This window comes from Apus apus, chromosome 3 (assembly GCF_020740795.1).
Source record: "Apus apus isolate bApuApu2 chromosome 3, bApuApu2.pri.cur, whole genome shotgun sequence".
NCBI classification, from domain to species: domain Eukaryota; kingdom Metazoa; phylum Chordata; class Aves; order Apodiformes; family Apodidae; genus Apus; species Apus apus.
The window spans coordinates 87,818,481-87,841,954 of NC_067284.1; the positions used below are offsets into that span (position 1 = coordinate 87,818,481).

A 23,474-nucleotide genomic window follows, 5' to 3' on the forward strand; every position below is an offset into this window, starting at 1 on the left:
AGAAAGAGAAGCCGACTCATTAAAAATTACAGAAGTCACAGTACCTAGACATTTAGATAAACTTAGGATGTACAAACAGGCAGATCTTTTAACTCCCTTTCAATTTAATTAGCTTAGGGCTGGCAGACAGATGGATACTATTAGAGTCAGGCACCCTCAGTTAAATCATAGAGCAAACAGAGCATCAGGAACTTGTCACTGTCCTTCAGATCTAGTATCTGTGGGAGTAAGAGGCCAGCTATATTCACACTGCAGTCCTGGGCAAGGCAATGAAGAGAAGTGACTGCTGCCTTTGGTCCTGCAATACGCTTAAGGGCCTCCTGGAAATGAATCAAGACATCTGAAGAGATAAAACCCACCTGGCAGATGAAACCAGTGGATGAGCACTGCCGGACCCAGAGACTGAATTTCCTCTTTTTCCTCTTGCGCAGCTCCCTCTCTGTGCATGTGGCAATGAAAACAGGATCCTCATCAATCAGGGGCTCATGTAGAACCTGCAGTTGGCAAGAAAAGAGGTGGGGGGAGGAAAAAAACAGAGGAGTACATGACAGCTGAGAAAATGGTGCTTTACTGCTGCTTCAGGGGAAATACAATCCTTGCATTGTGCTTGTGCTCACCACCTCATACAAAAGAGCAAAACCACTTTTGTTCGATGCTACCATCCAATGAAAAAAAGAATAGCCTGGCCAGCCACACTCCTGTGTGGATAGGTGCTCTATACATGGCTTGCAAACACTGCAAGGCATGGCTCTCACTTCTCACTATCAGCTTCATTTTAACATCCCTCCAAAATGTGGCCTCTACCTGTCACTATTAGCTACAGCTCAACATGTTTCCAAAATGAGGTGGGGATGTGGAGAGGGTGGGGATTATTAGCTGCATCCTTCTCTAAGCTTCATCATCAGCTTCATCTCATTTGGCAGAATGTATTCCACTCAATCATCCCCTACAATATGTTGTAATGTACACTCCTTGGCTACAGCAAAAGAAAACACACAGCAAAGAGGGAGAGAAGTTAAGGGAGAAAAGGATATTTTCTGTTGCCACTTAAGGAGGCAGAGAAGTGACAGAAAACATTTTTTCCTGGTGGCAGCAGCTTCAGGGAAGTCTCTCCTGCCTCACAAGCTGAAAAACTTGACAAAAGGAGGCAGAAAAAGAAAGGACCAGTGGTGGGAATAGAAAAGGACAAGGTAGATTGGAGAAAGTAATGAAAAACTGAAAGTGAAGCAATTTCTGCAATCTGTATCTAGATGATACAAGTGGTTCACTGTTCCTTACAGCTGTGTTGTTACACTTCTGTCCATTCATTCTGTAGCAAAGTTGTTAGGTTTTTACACTAGGGAAGCTACCTATAGAAAAACAGCCCTACTTTCTTTCAGCTCACAGGTTTCTGTGCATAACAGGTGAATCCCTGACTAGTGTCTGAGGTGTCTAGCAATTCATGTGTGAGAGTAAAAATGTTTGGAAAATGTTGAAAGGTTGATTAATGCTGACCAAATTCAGACATCTACATCTGTATCAGAGCAAGCTACTGCAGGCTCCCCTCCTAGTACATGAGGGGAGAGCAATCCTGGCCGACCATAATTCATACCATTTAAAAGACACATGTAAAATTAGTCAGATGGGTTATGATCTTTTCCAGTAACCAGGAGACAGGCTATCCACAATGAAGAGGCTCTCACCCTCAGACCAACCCTTCCCACATCTACATGTGTTCTTTTCTGCACATCTGCATGCAGCTGGTGGTGGAAATGAGAACAATGCGGCCTTAAACCTGGCAGCCCTGCTCATAGGAGAGGTGTGGTGGGTAAGCAGTTAAGTACCAGTGATGAGCAGCTGCTGGCCTCCTGGATACAAGACGTTTGTTGAACATCATTCTGTCAGCCCAAAATAGGCATCCGTGCCCTCCCCACACAGTGGCGGCTGCACACTTTCATTTATACACACTCCACTTCTTAACAGCTCATAAAACATTCAGAGGACCATCTGAAAGCACTCTTGTGAGATGTTCAAATTATACACCAAAATGCAGATGCAAGCTAGGAGAGCTGCACACAAAGCTATTTATTCTTAAAGCTGAAACTGCCCCATTTCCCCACTGGAGCCATTGCCCCATTTCCCTACTGGAGCCTCTCTCAAGGTCCGCACAAAACACCACTCTTCCTTCCAAAGGCTACCTGGGGAATTTCACACTTCCACCTCCAGGAATTCTGACAGCATTTTGCAAATATTAGTCGTGTCCTCATTTGCTTTTGCCTTCCTGCCTCTTCCATACAGAGAGGAGGACCACATCCCTTGGGATGGAGCTGGATATGCTGTTAAGAACTCCTCAGCTTCTGGAAAGGCAGTTTTACCTGCCAGATCCTGCAGAGTGGTGTGATTCAACTATTACGATCTCCCATGCTGTATGATGGAGAGCAGCAGAAATAAAAGGCTGTACAAGCATTATTGAAGAAATATTTTTACCCCCTGTCATTAAGCTGCATCCTGCTTACTCTTACCACTCTTTCTGCCTTCTAAGACACAGTAAACTCTGTCATTCTTAGACTTAGAAAGCAAATCTGAATTCCAAAAAACCTCTCCCTGTATTTCTCTTCTCCCTACACATTCTCAGCCTTACCTTCCCCTAGAATCCAGAGCTTTCCATCCTTTCCCCTATCCCAGAAATTCAACTCATTCCCGTTTCTCCATGTGAAGACTAGTGCTTCAGAAAGTCCCTATGGAACTGCTGGGAAGGAGGAAATGGAAACAGAGTTGGGCAAGATTTGCTGTTGCTGCAGAAGGAATGTGAACGGACAGGGAAACGAAAACAAAAACCATGGAGCTTGCTCTTCTTGCTTCCTCCAGACAGTACTTGTCTCCCCTCCATGCTCAACCACTGCTTCAACAGCTATAAAGCACTTTGCAAGCAAGGCACTGTATGGGCTGTGTCTACTGCTGGAACAGCTGATCCATGTCTTGTCTTCAAAGGGGGCAGTTTGTTGCTTCCGGCACTGGTATGGTTTTCTTATGACAAAAGTTAGCCCTATTGCCACTGGTCAGTCTTATCAGTTTGTTCACCCTCCATCATTCTCAGTCTCCTTGCTCCTTCTGTAATCTCGAATCCATTTCTTTGCCAAATCCCTATGCAAAGTGGTATCTGCTCCTTTTCCCATTCCCCATCCCTGCTGTCACTGCAATATCTGCTTTTCCAGGAATTGTCTTACTGCCCTCATGGCATATTCTTTCCTGCTTCTCATCTTCCTAGATAAAAATCTACTTTCAAGCTTAATTGACTCCTACATGTATTCCTGGCTGCCTCTTCAGCATCTTTGACTCACTCCCCAAGCCCCCCCCTTTTCCTATTCTGACTTCCTTTGATGCAAGGTATTTTGTGGATTTCTTAATAGAAATTGGCTCCTTTTTCTTCTCTTTAATCCCCAGTTGTGTTCCAGTCTAAGAAGCTCCTCATCTAGTTGTTTGCTCCCCCACAGCTATCTCATTGGGTGTTTTTTGTGTTTTGTTTTGTTTTGTTTTTCTCTTCTTTGTAGCCATCCTCATCGCTGGTAGATCTTGTGAAGCTTTCACTCTTTGTTTTCCCTTTAATAAGTATATGCACTCCAAGTGTTGGAGGGCCATCTTGGACTCTTGCCTCTCCAGTAACTGGTCCATCTCATAACATCTTTCATTCACTGAACAAAACAGCTAGCCACTGTCATGAGTGCCTTTTTTCCTTTTCCATTTTAGTTTATCTCCAAAGCTCTTTCCATTCCAGTTACACCCATCCTGCTCTCGCTACAGCCCAAATAGGCTTGTAGGCAAAGCCCAGAGCCGCAAGCTTTTTTGTACTTGGACTTCCTAGACTCCATTGCATTCAATAATGAACCAACACATCCTTGAGATAGCTCACCTTCTTTTAGCTCCACGGCCATCCCCAACATAGGCAGTCTCTTCAGCCTGTTTCCTGGAGAAACTGCCCCAGCTTACCTTGTGTCTGGCTTTTGGTGGGTACCATCCAGTTGTAAACAGAGTACCCTGGGTAACAGCACCTGTACACACAGCTTCTGCTATTTCTTCTGCAACAGCAGCTTGTGCTTCTGCTTCTTTACTCCAAAGCTCCTCCTGTCTAAACTAAATTTTCTGCTAGTATCTGACATCTCTGTTGGCGTATCTTACTGCCAGTTATGATTTATTTATGCTCCATCTCCCTTCCCTTAAGATAACCCCTTAATTTCTCCTTTTTTGGTCACTGCAGCCATCCCTCTCCTCCTGCTGCAGATGTCACTGGCCAGTGAATGTGAATGTCAGGCTTTACCTCCAGCTCCTTGCAAGGTATTCTGAGCCTGGCAGTGCCTGCATTTTTCATGCTTTCTGAGTAACAGCTCTAAAATGTTTCTCATTTTAAAGTAACAACCCACCCACCCAGTCATGTTTTCATTCAAACCCACTGCCATCCTGCAACAGTTTTCCTTCTGGCCTCAAGGTAAGGCAATCCTGCCTGATGAATTGCTGCTGGAAGCCATTCTCCTAGTCCATCACATCGGCCATGTCACTTTTCTTTATTTCTCTCTGATAGCTCTTTTTCAGTTCTGACATCAGACAGATCCTCTCTCTTCATTTTCAAAGTCCTTTTTGGCCTGTCCACATTTTACTGATCCTCTCTGCTATCATTCAAAGGTTAACTCCCATCTTTGATGAAACCATGATTTCATGCTCTTCTACCCATTTGTCATCAACTGACTGTCCATAAAGGAAAAGAATAAAATCCATTCTTACAGCACTCCATTAACATTAGGTAATTTAAAAATAGCCAAGAAGGTTCATCATTTTCTGCTGTCAAGCTCTGCCTAAAATCTGGCTTTCACCAGAGGATCAACTGGCCAAGAGTTACAGGATATCAGAAGTTTACCTTGCTATTGAATACTCTTGCTCCTCTGTCTGTCTTTCTTTTGCTCTATGCTTCACACTTGGCTGATGTCCTCTGAATACTTACATGTTTGTGTTACGCCCACAGAAGCCCTACAACAGAACAGTCCTGGTTTGGGGTCAGAACCTGTAACTCACAATGAATCATTTTAAAAACAAGAACAGTGGGATATGGAAGGTATGACTGGAGCAAGATCTTAACATTTGGAAATGTCCAAGATTTAATCACGTGGACACAAAAAAATCTATGAGCAGATCGACCGATATTTTCAAACAAGCTGTGGTCTAATGCTGTGAGCTGGTTTTCAAGAACTATGTTGAAAGTGCTTAGCTGTACCCTATGATACCACCAAGAGCAAAATACAAACAAGCCTGCTAGTAACTGGCCAAACTTCAGCACCATGCCCTTAGAGCAAGAGGTTGGAGTTGGACCTCTCTTTTTGCCAGGGAGTTCATTCCTGCCTGAGGTAAGGACTTAAGACGACTGTTCCCTGCTGACATTTCACTGAGCAAATGCAAAACTGTTTGGTTCCAAGATGCCAAAGAGAAGATACTTTGGTAGTAGAGGAAGAGTGCCTGGAGTTGTGCTCCTGGCCTCTCCCATGCCAGTCAGGGGCAGCCAGAGACAGCAATCCTGTCTAGTCACATCCCGCTGATAAGCATATAAATACTCAGCAGGCACAGAAGGATATTTGAGCACTGATGTTATCTTCCTGACCTCCTCTGGTTTCTGGAATTCAGTATATATCCTTGGCAGGTAAGTACCCTTGAACTTGTTGCAGTATATCTCCTGAGCTCAGGCAGGGTGTCTTCCCTGTCTTCAGGCTTCAAGTTATAGACAGTAGCACAACTAAAAAGCCAAGCAGCAAAGAGATGATTCTGGGAACTGATGCACAACTCCTCCTCTTGCTGCTCAGGTAGAGGCAGCAGTTACTTATACAGAAGTTGCTGGGGAGGGACAGGATGCAGAAAATATTCCTGTCATTCCTATCCAATCTAGGTCCAAACACAATTTTTTTTACTTTTGAAATTGAAGCTAGAGCTGCTGATACACAATTACAATGTTCTGGGCTTTCAATACCTTCATGAGCTTGAGAATATTTTTTTCCTTTTGTTTCCTCAGTATATTTAGCAAAATAACTATAATTCACTAGATTGCTTTCTTTGTTTTGGTATATTAGCACAGTTCTCTCTTCCTCTGTTTCCTTTCATAGAAACTGTGGTGTCATTTTTGCATGCACGTTTTTGGGGAGAGTCACAGAATCACAGAATCGTCATGGTTGGAAGAGCCACAGATGAGAAAAAAAACCCTAAATATTTTCTGACAGAAAAGATCTTGAAGAATCTTTTTTAGCTCTCCAAAAAGAAAAGTGCAAATCTATAGAAGAAATAACTGTGAAAGCAGATGTTGCAATGCCTGCTGGATGCAGACTGTTGGCTCTGTCCATTGGGTGAGTTAAACATAGCATCTTCCTAACCCATGTTCTGTGAGACCACCCTGACAGAGGAAGAAAGTCAGTAACAAGTCTACCTGCAAGCATGAACAGCCTTGCTGCACTCAATAGCAAGGAGCCCAAGTCATTCCTCCGCTTGATGCTGCTTACAAGATGTTACCCTAAAACTTCAGCACACATCATGGCTCAGGCACAAGCCACCCAGATACAACAAGTCTCATATTCAAGTACCACAGATTACAGAAAACTGGGCCCCTCTTCCCAAAACGCTTTCAGAGGCAGCACATCCAGAAGTCCATCTGAATGTGTTTTTCCCCTTGTCTTTTCCCTTTGTTCCTGTGCAACAGGGTTATTATTTTTAATTATTTCTCTTATTTCTCACTGGGCCTGACATTCTGAGTTTGATGCTTACCATAGTCTGCTAATCTGCACTCAAGACAATTTCTAGGGAGAGGTCTTTCCTGATGTTCTTAGCAGATGGGGTCCTAGTCTCTTGAGACAGGTAGTGTGAAGCCTAGCCTTATGGCACCCAGGAGAATGGCACAAGGCTCCTTTCAAGAGGAGGCCTGGAACACTCTCCAGTAGGCTACCAGCTCTACACTAGAGTATTTTAACAGCAAATTCAAAACCTTTTTTTCTCTCACAGAGTTATTTTTGTAGTTGTATTTTAGTTCTTTATGTTCTGCTCAATACCACCGAAACATGCTGTATAAAAATGACTGATGTAAACACTGACAAGAGAGCAGAGAAGTGGAGAGGGAAGGAAGAGAACTGGGCTGTCACTACTTTTTCCCCTCGTATTTTTTGTTAAAGTACCATCTCCTTACCAAGCTCAGCATAAGCATACATTTTATTTGTGGAGATTTAAATGTTTTGCCACTGCAAATAAGGATGCTATGATTTTGTCAATTCAGTTCTCAAACATTGCTCGGGAGGGGGGAAGAGAGAAGGGATAAACATGCAAATCAAATTTTATCCTTTAATGGATTTGCACTCACAGCATGTCCCACAGCACACCATTATCAGCATTTACATTAGACACTGATCACATTTCTGAAGCCTTGTCTTCCGCCCACTGAAGTCAGTGGCCTTAAGGATTAGATTTCATATCTGAATGAGAGCTCTGTCCCAGCAATAGCATGTCTATCACTGCCTGTTTTGTCTCAACGGAACTGCACCTTGCTGGCATGGCAGAGTGAGAACACTCCTCCCTTCTCTACAGTAACAGTTTTTTAGACAGCTGTTGTCCTGAATAATACAGGTATGACTTTTATTGTCTATAAATTAGAAGAAACCTGTAATCATTCCAAATTTATTTTAGGCACACTTCAATGGTTATGATGCATCTATGTCTTCATTAATTTTGGGCACCAGGCAAAAATATGATGCTTCGGAGGGGAAACAGGAAGAAAAAGAGGATGATGGACACAACACCCTTTCCAAATGTCTAGGTGAAATCTTTATCATTTTATATCTGAAAACAGGGAGTTGGTTGAGAAATTATTTCAAGTGGAAGTATATTTCATGCTTATTCCTTTTTCTTTCCAGACTTCTGAATATGACCAGTAGCAACAGCTCCAAAAGAATAGAGTTTATACTGGTACAAGAAAAGATTTATTTGCACTTAAAAAAAATAAAATTGTTCAACTGTACAGCTTTGGTCAGACAACTAGCTGTTACGTAAGTTACTATATTTAGATCCCTATACTGTCTTCCCAGTCTATGGAGCAGTCTTCCTACAGATTGGCTCTACCCCTAATTGTATCTGGAAATTAAAATTCATTGGAATCCTGTTTACTTTTATTCCTGGTAGTCTAGAAATATTTCCAGCTCACTGGCACTGTGGTTGCAAATCCACACATCAGTAAGTTTTTCCATGGGAGTATCACCCATCATTCAAAACCAGGACTGGCATAAGGCAAAGGCAGTGCTGCTGAGGGCAGCTGACAGCTGCAGTGAGCAAGGGCACCTGCCGCCCTGGTTATTTTCCCTTTGCCCAGTTGTGAGGAGGTAGCCATGCTGCTGGACCACATGGCAAGCACCTACTGCTAAGGTCAGAGCTGGACATTCCTAGCAAGCTCAGCTCCTACATCCAACCCTTAGCCTATAGCAGGAGCAGCTCCAGGTTTTCCATCCAGCCCAGGTTCACCACCTGTGCTCTTTCTGCTCTCTCTCACAGGAGGAACTTGCAACCCATCTTCACAATAACAAAACCCGCTGGTGTCAAGCCCATTGAGAAGTCTGCAGACTTGTTTAGACCACTAAAGCAAACAGCTCCAGCTCAGAGTATCATTCCTATTGAAACACGTCAGGTACCTGCACCACAGAGCTGTAAGTCATATGGTGCTGAGAAATGGCATAGGATAGTGCCACTTTCTCTCTTGCTTCATGGAGGCAGCACAGCCTGGCTTCACACTGCAAAGCCCCAGCTCTTTCTACAGGCAGCTGTGCTCTGCACTTTCAGGCATAGCAAGACAACCTAGAGCACCTAGGTTAGATGTTCCCTGCCAATAGGCTAACTCTTACCTGGGCTTGTGAAGGTCTAAAAGCAGAGTCAAAGCCACTCTGCAGAGAGTCCAGAAAAGGCTGGATTTTGTAGAGGCTATGTGTTGTCTGGCTCGAGCGGAAGGCCACAACATGGAAGTACTTCAGAATCTTCTCAAACCGTGATTGTGTCATGATAAGTGCAATGCTCTTGTTGCTGTAGAAGCCGCTGCTCCAGATGCTGAGAACGGACTCACAGTGGTGGATGCTGGTTGATATCATGTAGCCTAAGAAGGCCTTCATTTCTGTTAAGGTGACATCAATCCAGGTGTCATCACTACCGAACCTCTCCTGGTACTTCTTGGCATACATGTTGGTTTGGACCACCATATTCTTAAGTACGTTGTCAGGGACAAAGAGTTGAAAAAAGTCCATGGCACTGGCAGTCAGGGGCATTTTTCGTGTTGGACCTAGGACAAAAGCATGAAGGGAAGATAAACTCACTCCTGATCATTGCAAACACATGCAACACCAGCAATTTAAAGCAGAACTAACTTTTCTAAAGTAGGAAAACTAGGCCAAAGTGATGGCATATCAGCTAATTCCTCTGAAAGCATATCCACTGTCTGACAGATCTCATCAGGAAACTTCCACCCTACTTCCTCTGTCTTCTTCCTTTACTGCACAAGTACAGCACACTCTGATTAGTTCATCCTCTGCTCTGTACACTTGTTCATTTGTACCAAGACTTAGAGGGCATGCAGGTGTGCCAAGTAGCATATATTTTTCACACACTATCTGAACATTTCATCCTCAACAGCTGTTTTGGCCTTTTCCTGCATAGTCTTTGATTTGTCACATGCGTGCCAAAGCAGTGCCTCCCTCAAAATAGCCCAGAAAGAAGGTGTCTGAGCCCTCCAGAGAGAGTGCTGCCCTTATCCCAGCTGACATAATTCCTGGGCACTAGAACCTGATCCCACATTTTCTTCTGCACTTCTAATTTCTGTTTAGTTAATTGTCATTAATCCTGTGACTTTCAAATCTGCTGCTGCTTCAGACATGTAGCTGTGCAGATCATGCCTATGCACTTCTGAGTTCTGTGTCTCTGCCACCACACTGGAGCCTTCTCCTGCACTGTGACATCCCCAGGACAGCATATCACCAGAACAAGCCAAAGACGTAACGTGGCTAGTGTTATCCCACATCACAGGGAGTATTTTTAGCATTACAGTGCATACACCAGTCCTCTTCCTCCCACAATGTAATAAGCCTTGAAGTCCCATGCTGTCATTACTCTAACTTTTCACCAATTTTGCACTTTCTCTGCTACTTTCAACTATTCTACAAGAAGAGGAGGGAATCAAAACAAAGAAAACAGGAGGCTCTAAGAGTTGGCAGCACTGTATCAGTGTAACAAGGTTACGAAGTCAAACACCAGATTACATTAAGCCAAATTAGGAACATGGAGCCTGCAATACCAGGGACGCAAACACCAGTCCTTATAGCTCTTTCTCCTCTAATCCCTTTCATGAGCTAATTAAGCTATATTTTAAAAGTGGTCTTCTTCATGCTCCCACCCTATGGCAGTGCTTTAGTAAGGGCTGTGGGGGCAGGGACATCCAGAAGCAGTGAAAACCAATACATCTGAGAGGGGCAGAATGGATAAACTCAATGGACAGGCCAGTGCTCAAGAGCAGTTCTATGTCTCTGTGGAAAAGACAGTGTCATGATTGTAACCCCAGACTAAGAGTTGGATTCAATAAATACTGCACCTTAGTTTAACAGCCTCCCTTCAGCCCTGGGACTGCCTGAACAGTCTTTGTGGTCAAAAGCAGAAGGCACACAGCTCCTCATTTGAAGTTCTGCCTAAAAAGATCGAGTCTTCATTGCACTACATGGCTGCTCAGATCTCAGCATCAGCTCTCCCATCTGAATCAGAGCTTTCGGAGATTTGCTGTTCTGCCATGTGGCTCTGCAAATATACCCTAATGGATTGGTCAGGTCACATTTTCCATTACCCCTGTATCTCAGCTCACACCCTTAGTTACAGCAATGATTACAGCTTGCAGACATTTTGCATGAAATAGTACTATAAGGAACTACACAAATACTGTGGTTGGACTTACTCTTAAGCCTTAGTGTTTGGGTGCACTCTGGTGAACTCAAGATGTTAGAAAGACAGCAAAAATAGCACCAAGACATTGAAACAGTGAAGCTTCAGATTGCAAAGAATGCCAGAAAAATAAACAGAAGTGGATTTTTTATTTCCCAGCTGTAGTGAGGAAAGAAACATATATTTAAAGATGTCTTACCAATTTTAATTTGAGAGATTGAGAAACCGGAAGGGAAACAGTTCAGTTCAAAGCACATTCCTCTACATAGGAAGACCAGAGTAAAGAGCCCCACATAAACCACATTGTGGTAAGGACTGAGCAGAAAATTTCAGCTTAAATGATAAAAGGTTTCCATTATCAAGTGAAAACTATGGGACTAGCATAGATATACTTATTTAAGCATAACTGCTATTGCAATAATAAAGCCTCTTAAGAAAGAGTTCTCCTCTTTTGATCAGGAGATTTATATTCAGCTAGTACTCACTAGATGGTTATAGCTGACATAAAATGCTCTACAAATGATTCTGTATGAATGACTTACAGTACATCACTTCCTCCTTCCCTACAACTTAATCAAGTTTTGACATTCTACAGTAGATACGGCTTTTGGAGTGTATTCCTACTTGCACAGGAAGTCTTGAGTAGCTGTTGGATAAAACTCCAGTGCCCAGGCAACCTTCCAGGTAGAGCACAGAGGTAGTTTTTAAGTTTTTCCTTTAGAAGCAGAAGCTGGGATTGGGGGTGACATTTTCAATCTTGCCTACGGCAACCAAAATGCATCCCTAAAGCATTAAGTCTCAAAAAGTGAAATACGTCAGTCTTGAGACAGGTGGATATGGACAAGAGGCTGGACTTCATATTTAAGAACTCCAGAGCACTCAGAAGCTAACAAAGGTTATTTTGTGTATAATTAGGTTTTCAGTAACTGCAAGTTTGCCTTGAAAAGTGATTATGGAAAACTGCCAGGTATACTGGATAAGGACAATCCTTTCTTACCCAGCAATCCTACCCTAGCCACACAATCTCCTATCTGCTCTCCTTCTTGAAATAAATATGCAAGATTTGTATCCATTTGCCATACAGAACCCACACAGTTCTAAAAAAAGTGAGCTGAATCACTTACTGACTCAAACATCAACCTAATTGTTGACCAAATATAATTCTGAAAGCCCCTGTATAATCTCATTGTCTTAAAAAGCAGCCTTTATGGCAAAGCGAGCACAACTGTAATTTACTGATATGCCATAAAACAAGAGTGACAACATTGAATTTCAGCAGGAAGAGAACTGAATTTTTAACATTAATTGAGTTTTGCATAGTTAATGACTAGTCTAAAATAAATTATTTAAATATTACGTTCTAAGTACATAAACATATCTCAAATATAGAGCCAACTGCGTAAGAAACCTAAATAGTGAATTTGTACTTTTTAGGGATTTTTACATTTACTTAAATGACATTTACCCAGAAAATACTGATATGAAGAGAGGTCACTGTTCCTTATATGCACCACTGACCTTTCAAAGCTTTACTCAGATAAATAAAATAGTAGCTTTGCCTAGTCTTATATTCTCAGAGTGAATATACAACTATGACTGTAAAATTCAGATTTTTCTCTCTCCTCTGCCCTAAAGTGTGTGCATGGAAAATATATTTATTTACATAGGGGTTTTTGCTTTTTTAAAAAAATTGGGATTTCCAATATAAGTTATAGAGTCAGAGCACCAAAGCACTCTTGGCATTTCCAAACATGCAGACCCACTGCTCTGTGCACACAGGGTGGGAATAGGGCACTACTGTGCCCTCTGGCAGCACACATGCCAGCACTTGCACTTTGGGCTTGTTTATGTGCCATTGCAAAACATGGAAGATAACATAAACTTCCTCTGTTATGATGTATCATGCACACACAAACTCTTCTTCCTTTTCACCCTGCCTACCAGCAAAAACTTGCATGTGCAATCAGCAGCAATTACCTTGCAAGTCATCAGAGCTACTACAACATATTTTCACCACATTCATTCCATTTTTGGTTTTGCACTCAGTAGGAATGTCTCCCCCGGAGCCAGAGCTACTTAAAATTTAAAAATAGACTCAAAAGAAACAAAGGGAAAGCAGGGAAAGCCATTTGTGTTTCGATACTGGAGGTAGGATTGAGGAGCAGAAGCTGGCACCTCGCCCTCAGCCTGCGCGCATTGCGGAGCCCAGCTTGGCTCAGCTCTGCTCAGGGCAAACTGCAGAAGCCTCGCTGGGTCTGGTGCCTGGCGAGAGAGCTGGCTGCATGCTTAGGTTCTCAGCAAGCATACACAGTGCAGAAAAAAAACAGAGTGATTTGAGAAAAAAGTTCACGTGCAACTTCTCTGTGGCCACCCTTTAGGCAGCCCCTGCGCTTCTTCCTCTGATCTCTCTAGGTTGGGTCTCCATCAGTCACATTCTTCCTCCTGCTCCAGTTGCACCAGTGTTTCTAGCCTTTCTTATTGTGCAGCATGTCAGGAAAAAAATGAGAACTCCAAAAGAATTAACTATTTTTCCTTACTTACTTGGTTTGCAGGACTAAATAATTTGAGCACATTTTTAACAGGCTAATTTATCCTCTTCCATTTTTCCTGTTCTGATCACCAACCTGTTATTTAGTAGCTCAGCGCTCACAGATTCAGAATAAAAGATGGAACGTTTCAAAACCTACTGTAGCCTATCAGTGCTTACAAAATAACATACAAATCTTAAGGTCAAAAGCATTGACATTTTGGGCAGGAAAAATCAGATGTGTAAGAAGAAAATGTAGCAGAATAAAATTCTCCCTTTGCTCTTCTTTGCAAAAGACAGAGCTCTTATTGAAAGTGTAACCGAAGTTCATGATAAAACCTCCTGTTACCTTGACAGGCCCAGGTATTACATTATGTATGCGAATCCAAATTGCATTGTTTGGAAACAAACCTTGTACTGAGCTAATCTAGGGTTGACTTTCAAACTAATTTAACTTCATTAGCTAGTAGGCAGACCCCAATATTCTTGAATCATGCAAAAGAGTGATAGAAGCATCAGTTTAAAGAATTTAGAAGGCATCTTACTGCCCTCTGAGCAAAAATCTAAAAACTCACAGTCACACATGAGGACAGCAAATGTAGGTGTATTATATACAGACACGTATAAGAAAAATCTACACAGAACCTGGGAGGTTTTTTGGCAATTGGGAAGTATTTTCTCCTCTGACGTATGGCACAGCTTTCAAAGAAGAGGATCTGAAAAGCAAATTAATTCCTTTTTCCTAAGTCCTACCAATTAGAGACTGTTCTATATTCCTGAGTAGTTACCTTTTCAAAAGTACACAACATGATTTTTAGGTCTTATTTAGAGAACATAAAAATATGCTGATGGAAGATTTCAGTCAGAAAATACACATTCATCAAAAAAATAACGTTTTCATGGAAAGTGTCAATTGATGACATATGACAGACATAAAGAATTTTTCATCCTTATCAATGTGCAGAGACCAATACAAAGAGCTGAAAAAATAGCATGAAAATAAAAAACAATGTTTTAATATTCCCCAAGTGAGATTTTTTAGAATTCCAGCTTCATGTTAAGTGCCCTCATGTAAGCTTTGGAAGCACAGGAGCTTATCTGGCTGGCCAGAAAATCAGTTTTCGTATCAGGTCTGTTCTTAATGGCCTGGAAGAAATCAGACCATTCCCAAACCACAGCCAGTTTGACAGCCTTATGACAAGGCAGTCGAGACAGCTCAAAGTAAGTGCATTTAACAGTTCTGCACTGTATTCCAGTTTATTTCAGATACTGCTCTCCTGTAGGAAATAGGCAGCAAGTAGCCTGTAATGGTCTGTAATGAAGGATATCATACTGCATGATTTCCTTAATCTTCATTAAAAAAAGCAATCAAAGCTTCGGTGTCAAGTCTACTTTCTCAAATCAAAGGAGTCATCCTAATTTATACCAGCTGCGTTTCATGGTTCTAACCAGTATTTTAAGGCAAGTAGATGCTTGAATTTGCTGTTTTGGTAAATGTATCTTCTTTAGGACTGACTAGCACAAGAATTCTATATAAGTGATCAAAACATAATGTGCACTGTAGAGCTGCTTGGAGCTCAGACCCAACATCTGAGGATGCAAAAAAAACCAAACCAACCCAAACAATTTCCAAAAAGACACTATATTGGCTTTCTTACATGAGAAAGAAGAAATGGAATATGCTCCTTCAAAAGATGGTTCTCCTCTTAGACCATAAGGGCTCTCTCTCCCCAGCAGCCCATTCTTCTGAATAAGTTTTTACTAGGTCATTTTCTGCCAGAAACTTACTTTGCACTCTTGCCTGGGCACTCAGTAGCACACGCTTTTGCTCTACATTTGGTTTCACTTATTTTTATTCCAAGCTATTTAGCAATGTGTGATTTGCCTGCACTTTTGCAGCCTCTGTATGTAAATCTTTGCCTCCATGTCTGCACATAACAACCATAGTCACAAAAATGGTTTCAAACGGCTTCTGTGAATGGCTTCTCTTCCTTCCCCAGCATTAAAAAGGATTGTTTTCCTCACAGCGTCAGCAATAAAATGATCCACACATTGCAGTCTGACTTCTATCCATAGAGAGAATTAAAAGCTGGGTCTAAAAGCAATCCAAGGACAAATGAAAAGGGACTGAAAACCAGCACACAGCTGACTGCTCTGCACTCACTCCAAAAGAGTCCCTGGCCTCCACACCAGACAGCGCTGAGTTATAACAAGTTAAATAAAGAACTTATTAAGTAAACCCAACAGTAAAATTTAAACTAAATGGTAAAATTTAGCAAAGTATTTAGTAAACTAGGAAACTTGCTGCAATTCAACTTGTTTCCCTGCTGTGACTGGATCCAGATTCTCATCTAACTTTCTTCAGCATCATAGCAAAACCCTTGAGAGTCAAGTCTAGCATGCCCACCAGGGATAGGTAGGGACAAGCAATGTACCTGTTCCCACCCAACACAAGACAGCCTTCCCACTTGATGTGACAGTGGCCTCCCAAGGCCCGGGGTGATAATGAAGGTGCCCTGCCCATTCCTTCTGCCCCACGCTGCTGTGTGCTACCTGGCAGCTCAGCCCAGAAAAGGTGAAGAACTTCAGTGAGGCACCAAAAACAAGACTGGGATGCCAAGGGTAAAGGACTTTGGCTGTCACTCAACAGGTTACCACATGTGATGAGACACCATATGAAGACAGTTACATTTCTGGTCATCTTCAGGGGATCAAGCAGGCAAGTTTTATGCTCTTCCCACTGACCAAATGCTGTACCACCAACAGCACTGGTACAAGAATGAGAACATGTGAGAGAGGTTGTGGCAGTCTTCCATGGAAGTGTGGCTTGTTGTAGATTCAAGCCACAGCCAAAAACATTCAATTAAAAGAGCATTTACTTGTGTTTACCATCATGTTTTAAAGCTACAAAGCCTTCAAGCTGTGACAAGTGAAGCAGAAAGAATAAAAAGCCCACTGTGGGTAATGCTGACACCTTTAATTATATACTCACTTCATTTCTGTGGTGCAATATTACAACCTACCAATCCAAACACCATTATCAACATCCAACAGAACCTCCCAAACACAGGTACACAGCCTTATGGTTAAAATAACTTTCAAAAGCCAAACGACTTCAGGCAGCAGTGTCAGTGCTGAAACAGTACAACATTGTGTCAGCTTACATATTCCTTTGCACATTATTCACTTGGCTATGGGACTGAGCCCACTTGTCCCTCATCAGAGGAATTCCTGCTGCAGCAGCTTCCATGGTAATAGTCCACTGCACTTGCTTTTGCTACTGCAGTCCTCCATTAACATTTTACTGCACGCAACCATCAGAGCAGACTGGCTGCTCCTGACAGTCCTGCTGACACTGAGCGTATCTAGGTCAGAGACAACCATCAACATGTTGATTTCATACATCACCTATAATACAGATTTTGTTTTTTCACAGAGCAGTTTCACATCTGGTCCTAGGCACAGCTGTGTACATTTATGAAATAGCTCTACAAAGCAGTATGGATAGTTTTATGTCAGCAAAACTTCTCTTGTCAGCAGGGTGACCCTTGTAACTAAACTTCAGAAGGTTGTTTTGGGATGGTCCCTTGGGGGGGAGCCCCTTGTACTAGCAACTTTTGCAGATGCAATTAATCTTCACATCTTTCTCTCCCAGGATCCTGGTCTGTTCAAGAGCACACTGTTCACAAATACAATTACTTGCATGCTAATTGCTCCTTTCTAGCAATTAAAAAAAATCCACCTGTATAAGCATTAGCAATATTTGCTATACAGACCGTGCCTCCAAAAGGAGGGATTTTCTGTTTGAAGAAGGGAAAATAGTCTAGTATGTTTTCCAGGCAAATCATCAGGACATTTAATTTATCTTTTGTAAGTAAAAGTTAATAAGCAAGTGACCCAAGTAATGAGATGCTCACATCAACTCCTGCGTTTACATGCAACACACACATATGCCAATGTAAAATTAAACTCTTGTTTTTGAGCAAATCTTGTGGTGAAATGGCTTTCTACTTTGTCAAAAAAAATATAAAAGGGAAAGGGAACAAGGGAAAGGGAAAAGGAAAGGGAAAGGTATTTATCAACTGGAAATCCAGACAGTTCAGTAAAGCATCAGAGACAATATTTTCATACAAGAACATTCATTTCAGTACAGAATTTCCTAATGATTCAACTCCATCCCACATGAGCTAAGGGAGCTACAGCACTGGTCTGTGTAATCGCTTCCCAGCAGCTACAGCCTCTTCCTAGAGAAGACAGAGAATAGTTGTTAGAGCAAGCACATCATCCCCAATGATACTTCCCATGCACAGAACTAAGCAGCTACTACTGCACCCACTTGGGAGAGGGTGATGAGGTGGGCACTCTTGCTGCAGTCCAGCTAGAAGAGCTCAAAACCCAGAATCTGCCAGAGGAGGCTGGTGCCAGGAACTATATGGGAATGATACTTAGGCTGTTTTTCCAAACCTGCTTCCTTTGCGCTGTACCAGCCTCCCTTGAATTTTACTGCTCTCTGTAGGAAAGCATCCACATGGACTTCTAAATGAGTTTCACAAACTGCCCAGTAAGACAAGGTTTCTCTGCTGTGCTCACCCCAGACTAGTTGACAAAGGAACCTCACTGGTGCTTTAGGGCTACAAGCTGAAGAAAATGTGTTTTGTTGCTAAGGCCTGGGCTCCTTTACGTATGCACAGTATCACTTTGTGCACTTCCTCTCCTTTTTGCTCTTCCACTCCTGCTTCTCTTGTTAGGCTGCTTTTTTCTTCCATCCTTGTTCTGTCCTTAGAAGTGACCAGTGCTACAGGCTGTCTGAATATCTGAATTCAAAAGAGCCAAGCCCAAGCAGATGGGAAGTTCAATAAATGACTTCTATATACCATGCACATGAACATCCTTAATCCTCTTACTACATGCAGGATACATGACACACTCCACAAGCACTCCAACTGCTTAAGCTTCCTAATAAGCTTCCTTTTCCCAGTTTTGAGAAATGAGATAATTTCTTCAGCTACAAAATGAAGAAAGAGAGGGGAAGGGGAAGAAGGGGAAAGAGGAGAGAGAAAAAAAGAATCACTGCAAAAAAAGTTGATTTACTACTTGTACCACCTGTGTTAACTTCAGGGTGACACAGACATGTTTACAAACCACTGTACCCCCAGGGAAGGCTTTCAGGGAGTTGTATCTGCAGAGAGCAAGACTCAGAGCTAAACACTGCAGTGAAGGCAGAGTGGGATCTAGAAATAGCAGTCCCTCAGCAACTTGGCACTGCTCCTGCCACCTCTGCCCAGTTCCTGTGTGCAGTCAGCGAAACTGCTCAGCACCCGGCAGCCATCTCACCCCACGCTGCGCTGCACAGCTGCTGGGGCAGAAGAAGGCAGGAACTAGGCCGTGGAACTAGGTTTTCAATTAAGAGTATCGTGTCTTCCTCCACAGCCTTTCAGGAGAGTTGCTTTGTTATTTTGGAGCCAAAGTTCATCTCCTCAAACACAGTATTAGTATGCTGTACTCTGAGATCAGGCAGGGAAAAGATCTTCGGTCACCAGACAGGCACTGCTCCCTGGTAGCCATCCAGCAGACCAGATCACAGCTACACTTGGAGATAATCTTCTACATGTTTCTTGGGGGCTGCCAATGTGTGAACCAATAAAAGCTGAAAGACTTAGTAGTATTTAATCACTGTAAGAACATACCTCAGCTTACAAAAGGAGGAAGTAGCTTGTATTTCTCATTTTGAACTTAGCAGCAACATAGTTTTCATACAACAGAGATTTTCAAAGAACTTCATGGTATGCTCACATTGAAAAAAAAAAAAAAAAAGATTGTTGGTGATGAAATCTGGGACATTAAGTAGTGGAGTGGAAGACAAAGCAAATAAATCTTTCTGCTATATAAAAAAACAGACCCAAACATTGGTTTCTTGTACTTGCAGGTATAATTATATAGGATGCACCCGCAAGGTAAATTTAAATGAGCAACATGGGAACCACCACTGCAAAGCGTGTCCTTCTGGTTGCTAAGTGCCAAGCACTTCATATCAAGGATTCCTACAGAGGCTTCTGGGCATTATCTCAACAGAAAGAAGAGCTTCTCATTCTGTAACCACAGATTAGGACATTTATAGCTCAAGACCTCAGTGACTGAAGCTTCATGTTTCCTAGCTAAATTCTTCTTCTATAAGAAGAAGTGCACAGTCTTCAGAACAGATCTTTGGATTACTATACCAGAGCTAAATCCTCTATGATTTGGAAAAAATTTTCTAGAACAAAATTCTGTGACTGATTAGAGGCCAAAGATAGAGTCAATGGCATGCTTAAGGTACTGTTTTATTAACAGTAATAAGGACATTTCCGAGTATGTTTTTTGCACTGTAATGCAAAAAGCCCTGGTCTTATATCCTGTCCTGTGTGCTCTTATCTACTTATAGATTGATTTTCTAAAAGGGGAAAGATGTAAGCTGCTGCTTTCATATCAGGCTGGCTTAAGATGTCATGATATGATAGTGTATTTACTTGGTGACAAGTAACTGGAAAAATTCCTATTTAAATAAGGGCTGTGAATTTTGACTGCTACTTAAAGACAGAAGTGGTGCTGCCCTTCCAAACTGCCTGCCCACCAAGCCAGAGCAAGTATTTCTTGAGATCCTGAATTGGACCTCAGGAATTCCTCCTCCTGAATTGGGAGTCAGCCTCCCTGAATGTTTTACTCTGTGACTGATATGCTCTGCTATCTTTGGCTAATCATATCATCTGTGCTTCTGGCTTATCTGCGTCTCAGGCTGGCACTGGGACCAATGCACTGTTTTCCTTTGCTCCATTCTGCACATTTCCAGCCTTCCCCAGCTGCTTGCTTGTTACCTGACCCTGACCTTCCCCAGGCTCCAGTTCTCCGCTGCTTCCCCCCTCCTCTCCACCCCCACCTTCCTGCTGTATGTTTTAAGACACTGCATTACCTCAAAGTTTCCTGTTCTTTTGGCATTTCACTTAAGTGATGAGGGTTATGTTAGTATGAACTCTTCAAGTCTACAACTTCTGTGTCTAGGGATATGTGTTTTAAGACAAGGATTAGCTGTCAGATATAGCAGGTGGTCAGCGTTGCTCAGGAGTGTGTCCAACTGCACGTTATTCAGTTGTAAGTCACAGAATAAAGATCTGTGTCTGGCCAGCCTGTGGCTGCTCTTAAAGAAAAATTAGATGTCCCAACCCCCTCTGGTTCCTGTTCCACTTCTCTCCCTTGCTCCCAAGCATTGGCCCCATGTGAATTAACACAGTACTGATGTCTAGACTCATACTTCCATACATCATTATTCCATTAAACCCTTTCTGGCAAGGAATACCTAACCAGCAGGTAAGCACAGATTGAACGCCATAACCACTGGTGAAGGAAGTCTGCTGCTGGAGACTTTTCTCTTTCATTTTTAAAATGGTTTAATATTACATGAAAGTGCTGAAAGTTGTATTCCCTGCCTCTTTTCCTCCAATCCAGAGGTATGACTATGCCACACCTACACCCTCTTCAACCTTCCTCAACATAATGGAAACTTTCAAAACCTTAAAAGTGTGGATTCAAATTCCATAGGCTTAACAACAAAAGACAAACAAAAAAGGTGATGTACTAATTTCTGCAAGTGAGCAAAGGCAGAAATGTACTCTTCTGTATAGCCCAGTCAGCCAACCACCAAAATAAATTTAATTCCACAGCAGATGTGAAACAACTCACATGAAGCTGCTGTTCCAATTCCCTTTCTTGACTTGGCCAGTCCCTGCTGGCAAGGAAATGCCCAACATCTGTGTGGAGCACACCAGTATATAGCACCCCAACATTTTCTACATGGAAAACTCAATTCTCTAGAAGCCTCACAGCCTCCACTTAAATAATGAACAATTGAGGATTATTTAAGCAAGTCAGTGCTCTCACATAGCAAAACTTCTTCCTTTTATTGCCTCTGACATCCAAGCATCTCTGCTTCTTTATTGCAGTGTTTTGTAGAAAGCTGAGACCTTCCTTCATGCCCTCACCGAGACACTACCTCAGTCAGTTTTCATTTATCAGAAACCTCAGTGTCAACTTGCTTGTCAGGTGAGATCAGCCTATGCTGCTGCTCCAGCTAGGATAAGAGCATTGCAGCTCTGGCATCAAGAATGCTCATCTGTTTCCAAACCTTCTTTCATTTTCTGATTTGGTGTTTAAGCGCTCCTTGAATATGGAATCCCCCAGGAAAAGGAGTATCAGAGAACCTCAAGTTTTGATTGCTAAGTCTCTCCCTGCTCTTTTGGCTCTGTGTGAAGGAACAGCAAGGCAAATACAGAAGAAGAATATGCATCTCCACAGGGAGCCTCCTGCTTCCTAAGTCTTCCACACTCAACTGCTAAAGCTGGCTTTGTATTAAGACAGACTTGCTCCTTTGTACTGCTCTTCTACTTTCTCATCTGCATGTTGCCATGTTCACAAAGGTTTTAAGCAGCATTTCTCTGCATTCATCCTTTATTTATGTTGACCGCCTCATAAAAAAAAAATTAAGAAAGAGACCTGCTGCATGTCATTCAAACCCATCAGCTTCTTCTATCATCTCTGACACAACTCCTTTCCTCCTAACTGTGAACAGCCCTCAATAGGTAGCATTTTCCCTTCCACATCAAGAATTTATTACATTCCTCCCTTAGGGCCAGATTCCACTACGTCCAAAGTGCTGTAACTCCCATCTATGTTTTAGTGGAAAAAAAGGCTTCAGATCATTAGTAAGGCTGGGCCCGGAGTTTTTATAACCTATTGTCATAAAACCCTCAAGCACTCTATGCAAGCTAGATAAAATTTATTCGGGGAGGGGAGAGAAGACAGAGGAAGCAGATGAACGTACCACTTTTCATCACAGCTAAATATTAGATTTGGGTCTGGTAGCATGCCGGGCAGAGAGAGGCCAGATACTCTAGAAATTCTCTTTGGGCCTGGACTGAAGTAGTCTGGCAGAGCTGGACAGAAATGACCACAGCCCTGCTTGACAGGCACTGTCTGCTTGCCCACATGTGAACCTCAAGATGCTTTCATAGCTCCTAGTGCAGTGGTCTCCAACTTGGGCTGTGCCCATCCTAGGGAGTGTACAAGACAATTGGTTGAGGTGCTGGAAGAAAGTATTTGTTTGTAACATTAATAAATAAAATACATTTTTAAATACTGTTTATTTCATCTTTGTCTCATCCATTTTAAAACTTCTGGTTTTGTGTATGTTTTATAATGTATGTAGTATATTCATACAGTAGTACATGTATATATTTTACAAAAAATTATACCTCCTATAGATAGGAGGTACTGCTCAGAAAACTTCCACTGACTGGGGTGCATGAACAAAAAACATTTGGAGAACACCGCTCTTAAGAGTTCTTTAGTAACAGCGTTCAGGACTAAAGCAACCTAACAGACACAGTTCACCCTCACTTTATCAGAGCATGTGCTTAAATGCTATAAGCTTCAGCTGAACAACCTGTAGGTTTTATCCCAGTATAACCAGTTTGCTTTGAAAAGGAGTAATTTCCCTTTGCACTCCCTAGAAAACTGGTTTTCTTCTAAGAACAGGGGAGTGGCAGCATCAGCCACAGGTAGTTTTGCATAGGTGTAACAGTTTTCCTGTCAGCCTGCTATTAGCATGTTATGAGACTATATCATTATAGTAGTACCACATATGCATTTATTTAAGCATGTATTTATATACTTCTCTGGATTCAAAGCATAATGTACTATATTAAAATTCTTCAACACTCACCTTTTCAGTATTTTAATTTGTGTCACTCCCAAATCAAAAGGATGTTTAACAGTCTTGTGATTTTATCTAGTGGAAATAAGTCTCCAGAGCACACATTCATTGTGCAGTCAGCCATGCAAATTCTTAATCCTATAAGCAAGTCTGTGGTAGGAAAAGAGGTAAATGTCTTTTTATCATAAAAATCCTCTGCAGTCTTTTCTCCACCCATACTGTCCTCCCTTTAGGGCTTTACAACTATTG

General features: G+C 42.1%; 1 protein-coding gene across 1 annotated transcript in view; it reads right to left on the reverse strand.

Moving 5' to 3' along the window:
- Window positions 1–23,474, reverse strand: part of PGBD5 (piggyBac transposable element derived 5) — a 68,504-nt gene that overhangs the window by 30,540 nt on the left and 14,490 nt on the right. Inside the window, exons 2-3 of the mRNA XM_051615187.1 lie at window positions 8,886–9,313; window positions 360–494 (exon numbers count right to left, since the gene is read on the reverse strand). Coding sequence (XP_051471147.1) covers window positions 360–494; window positions 8,886–9,313 — 563 coding nt within the window. The remainder of the gene's footprint in view (window positions 1–359; window positions 495–8,885; window positions 9,314–23,474) is intronic.